The 12,173-nt window shown below is 38.2% G+C and overlaps 1 protein-coding gene across 6 annotated transcripts; it reads right to left on the reverse strand.

The window, feature by feature from the left end:
- Positions 1 to 222: 222 nt before the first annotated feature.
- Positions 223 to 11,664, reverse strand: LOC149545726 (cysteine-rich receptor-like protein kinase 2). 6 transcript variants are annotated; one of them, XM_089790803.1, is made up of 10 exons: positions 10,787 to 11,633; positions 10,397 to 10,704; positions 10,064 to 10,277; positions 9,632 to 9,863; positions 9,386 to 9,536; positions 8,960 to 9,308; positions 3,719 to 3,867; positions 3,452 to 3,527; positions 718 to 837; positions 223 to 413 (listed from the first exon to the last, which is right to left on the reverse strand). In XM_089790803.1, the coding sequence occupies exons 1-6, from the start codon at positions 11,511 to 11,513 to the stop codon at positions 8,979 to 8,981; spliced, it is 1,962 nt and encodes a 653-aa protein (XP_089646929.1). In that variant the 5' UTR covers positions 11,514 to 11,633; the 3' UTR covers positions 223 to 413; positions 718 to 837; positions 3,452 to 3,527; positions 3,719 to 3,867; positions 8,960 to 8,978. The 6 variants fall into 6 exon arrangements, with proteins under 6 accessions (XP_089646929.1, XP_089646925.1, XP_089646924.1 ...); XM_089790799.1 differs by having other exon boundaries at positions 3,452 to 3,572; XM_089790798.1 differs by having other exon boundaries at positions 223 to 837; positions 3,452 to 3,572; positions 10,787 to 11,664.
- Between the last annotated feature and the right edge of the window lie 509 nt (positions 11,665 to 12,173).

Raw genomic sequence — 12,173 nt, forward strand, 5'->3', positions numbered from 1 at the left:
TCAAACACAAAAATGCACAGAATTGAAAGCATAGATATATCTGAATTTTGAGATGAAGCACCTGCAATCTACGCAATCTAAAGTAGTGCAATAACAGATTAAAGATTTAATTACAAGTAATTTTGCACTCTACAAGGAAATTTGAGGAGTTGCCACAGTTTTTTTTGGAGTGAATGGATGCATATGAATTTCCTCATCAAGGAATGTGGAAGGGTTCCGCCATGATATAAATAGAGACCTTATTATTATTTGATATCTCAGTTCCAAATACAAATGTAGGTGCGTAAATGAACACCTGCTGCAATATTAACAATACAAAACTCAAACTAACATCTAATCAGAGGATCTTCACCAGAATACTGCAAATTAGCTGGAAAGGTCCTTTCCATTCAGCTTTTGTGAATCAGTAGATACTGGGAAAAATTCAACTCTTCAACATTAATAGAAATTTGATAACAAAGTTGGTCACAATTTCTTCTTTTATCTCCAGATTTACAACCTATCTTGAAGAATGTTTAAGGAAGAACATCTCCAAGAAAGAAAGGGGTAAAATCCTAGAGAAATTGAATTCCCTCGATGAACTTCAATATTCTAAAATCAAAAGCTTTCACATAACATCAAAGTATACTTTTTCCAATGTGCAGATTCCAAAGTTGGCTACGCAAGCATGATACAGCATGAAATCAAAACAACCAATTTTGTTGTCACTGTGGTTACCTTAATGTATGCAGTTGTACATGAGAAACATCCCAAAATTGTCTTGCAACATATGCCAGTAGACTTCACAGAAGTTTCCAGTTTGGCATCTCCGTCTTCACTCTTCAGAGCATGTTAATGCTGTTAAAGATCAATATAAAAGTTAATTGCTGGGTAAATGTAAATGAAATGATTCTAGAGCATGTCAATAATATCTTATATCCACCCATACTAAAGTGCAAATCATTTCTAAAAAGAGAAAATAACTGCCCAGCAAAAATATATTACAATGTTCCACGAATCTTAAAAGACTTGAGGGATTTCTTCAAATCCTTCGTTGGACTAAGGTTTGAGACTACCAGTCAGAAATTACCTGCTTCAATATAAATCTGCTTCTATGTTTGTCTTCAAATTGAAATTGTTCCACTTAAAGAATTGAAAAAGTATAGTTATCAGAAAACTACATTATACATTAAGTCTATAGAGAGTAACCAGCAAACCACAAAGTACATTTTTCCAATTCTTCACCTGCCTAGGTCATCAAACCCATTTATGGTTAAAATATTCTGTAGCAGTAGCCAAATTAAGTTACTTGACATACCCACTACTTAAAACAATCTGAATTTGACCTCAGGCACTGTATAAAGATAACAGTAGCTTCCTTAATAAAGGGTGGGTTTTCTGCCATTGATATGAAAAAGTTAGAACTTGTAGATCAAAATAAACACCTTTTTTTTAATTTAAACGTGAAATGCACACAGAGCATTCTACGAGAAGGAATCTAATGTCAAGTAAACTTTATTTGTATAAATCAGTACCAATTGGATATTTTTACTGTTATTAAGCTCAAAACAAAAGCTGTTATCAATACTCATCTAATTGCTTTACTTTTGTGAGCCCCTGCAAGGGCCAACTCCTTTACAAATCAAAATCAATTGTCACAACAGTACCTCTTCTATCATCAACTGTTAAATCCCACTTAAATATGTATCGGTACTAATATTTGTTATCTTAATTTTAATAAAATGCACTATGAAATAATTTTAAGTTTTATCTGTACAAAAGATTTGAGGATTAGAGATGGCTCTCCTTGTGTTCTTGCTCTAATGTCTACATATATATCCTTTCCTTCAATGCCTCCTCATATGTTCTAGACCCCTCCCCCTCATCTTGTGCAATTGCCTTATGATGGATACCATATTCAACTGAATTTAGGGTGACTCATTAGTCTCTATGAGAGAACCTAAACATAAATGATTACACATAGTGCCACAATGAGGCATACAAATGTGTAGATGGGGAGGGTACACTAACATCAATCGATCAACTAGGAGCATCAATCATATGCAACTGGGCAAACTGAGAAGTCTATGTAATCAAATGGCTAGTCAAAGCGTGTATGTCGTTGAGGCTCAGAATTGTTGCATCTGAAACAATGTCTGGGGATGCTATTGGAGGTGGGCAAGGAATAGGAGGGGGAATAAATGATACTTGCAGTTGTTGCGTTGCCCTAGGTCTATTTTGAGGCATTCCTCTTCCTACTCGGAAATCTCTGAAGTGAAAATAGTTCACATGCTTGACAAAACAAACTCCATTTAACTTGCCGAAAAATTATAGAGGAACATCAAAATTGTTGTTGGGTGGTTCATCAAATACCATCCACCAACACTCCAAAAATTTCTTCCAGTGTCCCCATGCGTGCACCATTTGATGGAAAATGGGGCTTATGTACATAATAGGTTGTTTAATTTTGGGGCTCGCAAATGCCAAAATGTTTTGCTAATTGGGTTTTGGATGTTTCTAATTCTTTGACTTGATCATAAAACAAGCTGTCTGAATATTGTTGCCTCTTGGATTCTCATCACTCCCACAATGACTCCTGTTTGCTTGTGAATCTTTTCACATGAACGATAATTCTCTCTAAGGTGGGCATCGTTGTAGACAGTTGAGGCTATCAATGGCATATTTCAACAATGTTTTTTAAACACAATAATGCTTCTGTCATTTAGGTCTTGAATTGAAGGAGATATCCTGGAGCAGGGTTTGTTGAGGTAGGGTTTTCCGGGGAAAAGATTGCTGAGGGAGGGTTTAGATTTTCAACTTCTTCGGCCATTCAAACCTGTAACTTTAAAAATTAACAAATTTTTTAACTAATTACTAAAATCTATAAATATAAACCTCTTGCAACAAACTCTCCACTAAAAACCTTTCCCCACCAAACCATACTTCAGTTCAAGATCTAATGCTCAAAATTAGAATTTGCAAGAATTGATTCTCTAAGCTAATTCCTTAGTAACTTAAGCAGAGAAAAAAATAGATTCTTTGACCCAACTTGATGTTCTAAAGATGTCTGACTTTTTTTCAGGTTAATTCAAATAGAAATGCCAAATGCATCAAAATGGTTAGTGAAAAAAGAAACTGTTCTCCCTTTCTGATGGGATTATGTAATTAAATTAGCCAAGTTCTCTTCATGTTTTCTAGGATGTAGCTACGGGCAGAGTTTACAAATAAAATAAACTTGAACAGTTTCCAAAGATATATCTACAGAAATCAATGTTAACAAATTACAAGCAATCAAAAAAGTGAAAGATTGAAGTGCGTTTACATGATCCTAAACACATCAGATATGCAAACCAAAAATAACTGACATAATCCAATAGAAGGCACAACGTCAAAATCCAAATAAAACGATACTGCTCAACCATATGACCAGGTAATTTTAGTTCTGAATTAAAAGCTCCAGTAAGTAACCAACCTTTCTATCCATTGTAAAGATAATCCCCTGGAAAGTTGTAGTTTTACGGTTAACCAACACTTAATGATCACTGATTCTGAACCCATAATGACATTCCAATTATCAGATCACCTTAAAATGCCTACAAAAAGGAAAATAGAAAGTGCTATTTTTGGTAGTGAAATAGGATCGTAAGCAATAACATTACTTTTACAATGAACCTAAAGAAAGCAAATTGAAGCACAAACAAGGATTATTGGCTAAAAGGATTTTGTGAATAAAACCAACCTGTCTATGTCCCAAACAATCATAAACACTTTGTCCTGGCCCTGAAACAGGCATTCTTCATTTTGTTGAGAGTTGAAACTAAAGATTGATCCTTCTCGAGAGCAATGCTCGGACCACAAATATTGCACTGTGCAATATTCTGTAATGCTCTGTAATCCAACTGACGACTTGTTAAAATTAAAGAAATGGATTAACTTCAGCATGCCATGTAAATGTATCAAATATCATAAACTATTTATAAAATAAAAGACAAGAATTCTGTTTCAAAATACCACCAAAACATTTTCTCTTTTCTTTATTGAGAAACTAGTGAAAATTTAGATTCTTTCTTCAAAAGAAAATTCCAAAATAGGAAAAATAGGACACAAGATTTTCCAGGTTCTTTCAACCAGAAATCTAAAGCTGTAACCCAAAACTAAAAGCAGATATGAACATGAATAGAAGAAACTCTTCGACTCACAAGGCACTGCTACAATCAGAACATTTTCTTTATTTTTAGTTTAATTATGAAATCAGTGAAGAATTTGTCACTTATACATCAAAGCAAAATTCCAAAAAAGAAATGACAAGATACAAAATTTTCTGGGTTCTTCAACCAGAACCCTAACAAACCATATATGCAGATATGAATTAAAAAAATAGAGCCACAAGGCCCCCACTTTCTGAAGGCTGGACACAAGATTTCTACCAATATTCATGGCCATGAGACAGTCAAGGTTGCCAAGCCGCTTCCCATTGACAAACAAAGGTGGTAAAGGTGCCAACACCTTTTATCCTCCTCTTCCAATGCCTCCGCCCATCATGTAAGCCAAGGCCTTGTGATTATCCCTGCTCAGCCCTTCCTCCTCCCCGTCAAGTACAAATGCTACCAGATCAATGCCTATGCTGCTGAGCTGCCACTTGACCACAAGTCACATGCAGCAGATGACAAACAAGACATCTTTGTAGGCCAAAAAGAGTGAATCAGGGATGCCTTTTGTAGTGCCTCTCATGTTTACAGTCTGAACCATGTTTATTTTGATTCGAGAGATACTTGATACTCTTATTTTATGTATTTTGAGATGACCTGAGGGTTTGATGTTATACTTAGATTCCAATATCATAGATGTTATACTTAGATTCCAATCAGTTTATTATATTTGCATGTTGATGCTATTTTGAGATGATAGTAGGTCTATGATGATATCTGGTTATCTAGCATTATGGACATATTTCTGATTCTGTTATGTGATGGATTTTATGCTGTGGTGATTTACTTCATTCTTGTTTCATTATGTTCTAGACGAAAGTGAGTGATGTACATGGATTATTCAAGTATAATTGAATAAATGATTAAATTAGGTTTTAATGCATTTATTGCTTCGGCTATGTTATTATATGAAATTGCACTTGATTGTGTGTTTTAGTGTGCAGGAATTATATCCCTAGCATGGGCACATGGAGTTAGTGATTCAGCTATTCATTTTACCAATGTTGTCCCTGTATGGTCGACATATCCTTATTTTAATTGTTTAATTGAACTTTTCGGTAATTATTAAATCCGAACTCATTTGCATTATGTGACTAGACCTGCGAGCATCTCTGTGCATTTAAAGGTTTGCATTGTCGCGAAAGTTAAGGAAATTTTTGTGATTTTGGGTTTTCGGACTTTAAATTTAATTGAATTTAATTTTTGGCAGCTTTGCCATAGATGAATTCCTATTTCTAGGAATAGCCTATTTTCGTTTGGGTCGATTCGGAGTCTCGCTAGTCTAACTAGCTATTTGCCCTAATCAATTATTCACTCGAAAAGTGAGTAAGTATGGAAAGAGGAATTTAATTCCTCACTTCTCACATTTGCAAACCACAAATTTGAGTTTTTTTGAGAATCCTCTTTTGGAGGATCACATTTTTGTTCGTTGTGAGAGCTGTGGGCGTGGGATCTTCGTGAGGTCAGTCTCGTTGGATCCGGCTCGGGTAGACCTTGCTTTGCCGAGATTTCCAGCAATTTCAGCAAGCGATTTATTTTACTGTGTTGTTTCCCATTTCAGCCCCTTTTGTTGTCAGGTAGGGCTCTCTCGTTTTCTTGTTTCAGCTCAAATTTTGTATCTATTTTTGGTAGCTCTTAGTCTGGAGGCTAAGAACTAGTGTTCCTCTCCGTTTCTATTTGTTGGTTCTGCTTCGTTGGTCGGGTATGAACATTTTCCCTATTTTTGGGAAGGGGGTTTGGGGTTTGGCGCCGTTATGCTGCCTGCTAACCCAAATTTTATTGGATTTTCGAAGCTTTTGTGTCCAAAGGCCAAATGGATTTTAATTTCGAAGTTCTAGTTTCTGGGATTTTTACCTCATTTTGTGTGCTGCCCTGTTTTTCGAGTTTTCTTGGCATGATGTTGGTCGTGGACCTGGATCATCCGTTTGGATGTCAGTCCGACCATTGTTTCACTTCTATGTTGCATTGGGATGCGTGTCACATCCATCCTCCCAAGTCCATTTTCAATTGAGTGTATTTCTGCATTGTGTTTTCATCCAGTCCTTGTATTATGATCTTTGTGATGGTGGTGCGCCACACACGAGTATGTGCACATACATTTGTCGGGTGACTTGCAAGGCCCGATCTTCCGTGGCACTTCTAGGAGTTATGATCATTGGGGTTGGGTTGGGATTATGCATGCCTACGGTCACTCATCATTAGATGAGAATGGGTAGGGTAGGGTAGCATATGGAGGGGGCTTCTATCTCACAACCTGGTGATCATGATGCCACAGGTTGGCAGAGGGAGCTTTAAGTAAGTGATAATAAATAAAATATCGGGTGGTAATAAAACTTAAGATAATGAAAAAAGTTTCGTGCTAGAACCTTCCCTCAAGGAGTTGAATCTGCACAATCCGAGCTTGGGCTTGTCAATGCCAAGCGACTGTTCATGGTGTTAGCCCCTACTTAGTAGCCCATTGAGTGTCTAACCAAGACTTGTAGTTTATGCATTGTCTCTGATCTAGGTTTTAGTCATCATTACTATCTGGCGTGAGTGTTAGCCATGGATGTTTGCTTTATGTGTGTTTGTGGTTGGATCATTATCTCCATCAACACGGCAGGAGTGGACCTACGGGTTTTAGGTGGTTGGGAGGTGTAGCTACCTTCACCACTACTAGGGACCGATGTATAGAGACGGTCTTTTACCCTAGTGCGATCGTTACTGGATGTTTTCACTTGGTACTTCGGGTTCCGGAGTATGCTTTCTTGTGATTTATGCTTTCATTGGAATGCTTGTATATAATGTCAGTTATTTGTTGCATTCCCTTGTTTGTGATGTTTAGCATTTGATTAGATGATGTTAATTGATTAAGTTGGAGTATCTATTGCTTGTTGTTCTAGCATGATTAGATTTCCAATTCTTATGATGTTATTACGATGTAGTAGTAACGTCCTTATAAGACAGCTTTGACTATCGAGTTTGCAATTTGGGATGTTACGCACGAGAGATGGCTAGGACCTTCAAGGTCTCAGATGCTATTACAGTTGGGAGGAACCGTGCACTTAGCTTGTTATTTCAATTCATTGCGATGTTTCTCTACATTGCAATGTTGCTTTCAATTACTTCCTCTCATTGCAATGTTAGATGGGTAGACGCCATTTCCATCTTGTAGTTATTGTTCGAATGTCTATGCCTCGACTATGAATCCGGTACTCCCCAGTGTGGAGGTTCTAACTTTTTGTTTTATCACTTGAATTGTTCTTAGAGCTTTTCTTGTTGTTCCTGGGCGACCATGCATCAACATTGGGCGATACTTTAAAGTATTGCATGCCCAAAGGAGAAATATCATGCGACCCCTGATTGTACCACACACCTTAAGGAGAAATTTCATGCAATACTGGAAAGTACCACATGCACATTGGAGAAAGGTCGTATGATACTTGTAAAGTATCACACGCCTTTAGGAGAAGTGTCACTCAAACCCTGAATGTATCGCACTCCTTCCTTAGAAAGGTCGTATGTTACTAGAAAGTATCGCACAGTGTTGAATTATTGTATCACCTGGGTTTTGGAAAAACCTGCTTGGGCGAACAACGAGCACTTTTCGGTTTGAGTAGAAGTTTTTTTGAGGTGTTTTGGATACCCTTTACGGTGTTCTTGAGTGACTTGGAATTGTTTTTTAATTTCGGAATGTTTTGGTTTCAGTTTCGATTGCATCCTTCCGTGGTTTGTCATTGTTGGTCAGTAGTGGCATTTGGATATCCGTTGGTGTCTGAATGTTTGTTTAGTCTTCCATTGCGATCTTTGTGATCCTCATATGTTGTTTGTCATGTAGATCCATACCTATTTTAGAAAAATATATCTTGGCTTATATTTATCCTTGTTCCGAGGATCTCCAGGCGGGGCATTACACCTTCCATGTGCAAATGTGCATTAAATAGGAAAATCAAATTTTCCATAATTCTCTGCTTCCCTTAGAAAAACGATCCCAGTATTAAAAAATAGGTTTTCAGGCAATCAATTCTAGCCATAAATTAAATGCTATGGTCATGGCTATTAGTCTTTCTATGCGAGCCAAAAGTCACTCACTAGGAAAGGAAGCATAACCAGTTTGTTTCCCTATTGACTTGACACAAACTTGCTACACAAACAACTGACTTAGTGCAGCTGGAAATTGATCTTGATACTGCTGGTGATATTGAAATGAGCATTGAGTCATCTTGATCCAGACTGACAGTGTATGGGAGCTTGCCTTGCTTCACAGGGGAAAAACCATTGGCATAAACATATGCTACTATTAAATGTAGGTAAGGAGGTATCTAACTCCTGCAGTATCATACGAGACTTGCACATTATAAGCCATTCCAACATTCCAAAAAGAAAAGTTTTTTATGAGCTATACATGGAATTCTGATCTGAGCGAGGCCTGACTATTCTAGCAAGTTCAATGTAAAATATTTGGTCTATCTGAGGAGACGCTGATTTGGGCAACTTCAGTGTTTGAAGGTTGTTCAACTCAATAAACTTGGGAAGAACAGTAGAATTAGATCAGATAAATTTTCTAGCTAACTTGCAGCTTTCACTGTCCATTTACTAGAGGTCAGAGGTTTTGACAGTCCATAAAAATATAGAGAAACCGTTTTGCCAAAAACTGTAGTTGAGTTTAGAATGATGCAACACTCAGTTTTATCGAAGAAACACCTCACTCAGCTAAATTTCTTGTTAAACGTTTTCTAAGGACTATCCATGACTATTTATAGATGTAGAATTGCCAAAAAAGGTGTTTTTACCTATTTGGCACTTATATTTTCAACGAGCCTGTAAAGAATGGGTGATAGATGCAGAGTTACTGGATGGCCCTGCTGCTGAGGAGGACCCAAACTGTGATGTGGAGCCAGAAAATATGTGCTGCTTATCAGTTTCAATCTCCATAAACGCAGGTTTCACTGGTCTTGCCTCCGCTGACACTGGGGCTAGTGTTGATACCACATTTGACATAGAGGGTCTCTTTGATGGGGAGTCATGCGTGCACGCAAGAGCAATATATATTACTTTCAACACCTGGTCTGCATCGAACCTTCCTTCCAGCCTTGGATCCACGATATCCAACCCTTCATTTCTTTGATGAAGTTTCCACGTCTGCAATGATAAATCTATTTAGAATGGCTACCCTTTTACTTTTAAAGGAAAACTCGAGACTATGATGAGAGGTGTACCCAAGGCAATAGAAGCTGCATATCAGATGGAAGTCTTGTCTGGATAGACTTTCTACCGCTAATGATCTCTAGAACGACCACTCCATAGCTGTACACGTCGGCTTTTTCTGTTAATTGACCATGGACTGCATATTCTGGAGCCGTATAACCTCTGGGATAAAAGGGATTCGGAGAAATTGATCAGCTTCAAGATTATTAGATCTAATAGGAATAAAACAAGGCTCATAAATAACTACATATTCTTACAGTGTTCCCCCAACCCTTGTAGTGAGATGGGTTCTGTCATGCGGGAAGAGTCTTGCCAAACCAAAATCTGCAATTTTGGGCTGGAATTTGTCATCTAACAGAATATTAGCAGCTTTAATGTCTCTGTGCACAATGCGTACATGGGAATGTTCATGGAGGTAAGCCAACCCTCTTGCTGTACCCAGTATGATGTCGAATCGTGCTTCCCAACTTAGGCAAGTTCTTCCTTTACCTGCCATAGAAAATTCGTTGTTGTTAACGCTAGAGCCTTCCAGACTGGGATGCCGACAATAAAAGAGGAAACGAAATTTTGATATGTACTCCTGCTGATCTTTATCAAAGCACCATTACTTTTTAATTTCTGATACCTGCTTATTGTTTTGAAGAAAAACGGGTAGAAAAACTAAATTAAATGCTATCTGGGATCCATACCAAAGAGATGTCTGTCGAGGCTTCGATTTGGCAAATATTCGAACACGAGAAGCCTTTGATCTTGCAACGTACAGCATCCCAGCAACGCAACCAGATTCCGATGAGAGACACTACTTATGACCTCAATTTCTGTCCAGAAATTGTTTGCGACTGTTTCCGACTCACTTGCAAACAGCCTCTTTACAGCTATCTCCCTCCCGCTACGCAGTGTTCCCTGTAAACTTTCAAATATTTCAAGTTCTATTAGCATCATCGGAGGAAAAAATTGTTAGGTAACTCTCAAATATTTCAACCTGAAGGTTAAATTAACAGAGGAAGAAGATTGTTTGCTACCTTATAAACCTGGCCGAAGCCCCCTTCTCCAATCTTGTTCTTCTCGTCGAAATTTTCAGTGGCCTCCCTAAGCTGTTCGTAATCAAACCTCACAGCTTTTTCCCCAAAATTTGATTCCTCGTCTGCGAAATTATGGCGGAAGTCACCTGACTGCTCTGTGTCACGCCGTTCATTCACAAAAACGGGTCGTCTGAGTTTGAAATAGGCAAAGCAAGCAGCCGCCATTACGAGAGCTGGTCCCACTATAATTCCAACAATAATCCCCACAGTTTTCGATTTGGATCTCCCGCCTTGGTCCGTGTTTGTCGCTGCGAAGTTTAACAAACAAATATTGCAATTCAAGCAGAAACAATGGAACTAAATGACAGATTTCTTCACAAGCTACGTTACCTGCAAGCCCATTGAGAGAAAAGAAAGAATTTGTGTCGTATCGCAAATAGCAGCCGGCTTCGAGTACTTGACCTTGCGTAGATGGAAGACAATTCCCTATCTGACTCTGCGCCTTCTCCAGACATGTTCGGCAGCCGTCAGTAGTGAGAGATTCCCAACATTCAGCAAGAGCATAGATATTTGTCTTCGACTCAGAATCAACTGTCCAAGCAATTGCAAAACTGTTATTTACAAGGGTTCTGCCAACGGTCTCTGTAATCAATTTCACCGTTCTGTATGAGAATTTCTCAGTGGTGATGTTGGACGAAGAGCTGCAGTTAGAGTAGTCGGTGTCGTAAGGCTGAGTGAAAAATGTGGCATTCTCGTAACGCAGAAAACATCCGTCGACATACACTCGGCCTCCATTCTGTGTAGGGCAAAACAGGGCAAGTTGGTTCCTCGCCTCTTGAAAGCATTTGACACAGTGAGAAAGAGGGAAATCGGCCCTGCACTGAGCAAGGCCATACACTTGATCGCCGCCTGTTCCCTGCGATTCGTTCCCAGAACGAGAAATTGAGATGTCTTTGGCAAGAGAATTCAAGACTGGATCGAGATTTGATCTATAAAAAGTGACATTTAGGGCATTAAAAGAGCTACAGCCGCGTAGGGCATTTGAGGTATTTTGACATGTCACTGATTTGTTTGTGAAGATCAGTATCAGAGCCGCATACGCTGCGACGATTGACATAACTGATCGTACTCAGATGGGCAGTACTCGTCTATTTACAGTAGATCCGGGTGCGCTTTCAAAATTGTGAAAACCAAGGTGGGCGACCGCTCGGATAAGGTGTAGAATATACCTACTTTGATTTCTTTCAGTATGTATTTTATTTCATGACGTTCACTACAGCTCTCTCAAACATGAAGATAAAAGGAAAGCAAAATGGACTCTTCGTGACGTTAAAATTAATTAATATTTTTTTATAAACGTCAAATCCGGAGCATATTTTTGCTCGATAGACGTTGGGAGGAAAATGGCTGTCATTTCCTTAAATGGAAATATAAAAAAAGAAACATGGTTGAAATTTCACTTTAAAATGGAGAACATATATGGGAGGCACTTAAAAGATGTCTAAAATTAGCACTTGTACCCTAGCGGTCAAGAGTTGTGCCGATTTCTAATGCCACAATCTTGATTTTGATTATTATTATTTTTAATATAGAACTTTTTGAAACTCAATTAGACTTTTTACCATCAGTTGTTACAATAGGTATCAGTCCTTCAACTCAGCTATCATTGAAGGAATCTAGACTTTGTCAACATGACAGAGTGAAGGTTTGAATTTTCCCTATCCAATTCTCATTGGAAGTCCCAAATTTCTTGAGTGCCCAAAGGAAGGATCAAAAA

The sequence above is a fragment of the Cupressus sempervirens genome, chromosome 7 (genome assembly GCF_028749045.1).
Source record: "Cupressus sempervirens isolate cs-2001-9-10 chromosome 7, ASM2874904v1, whole genome shotgun sequence".
NCBI classification, from domain to species: domain Eukaryota; kingdom Viridiplantae; phylum Streptophyta; class Pinopsida; order Cupressales; family Cupressaceae; genus Cupressus; species Cupressus sempervirens.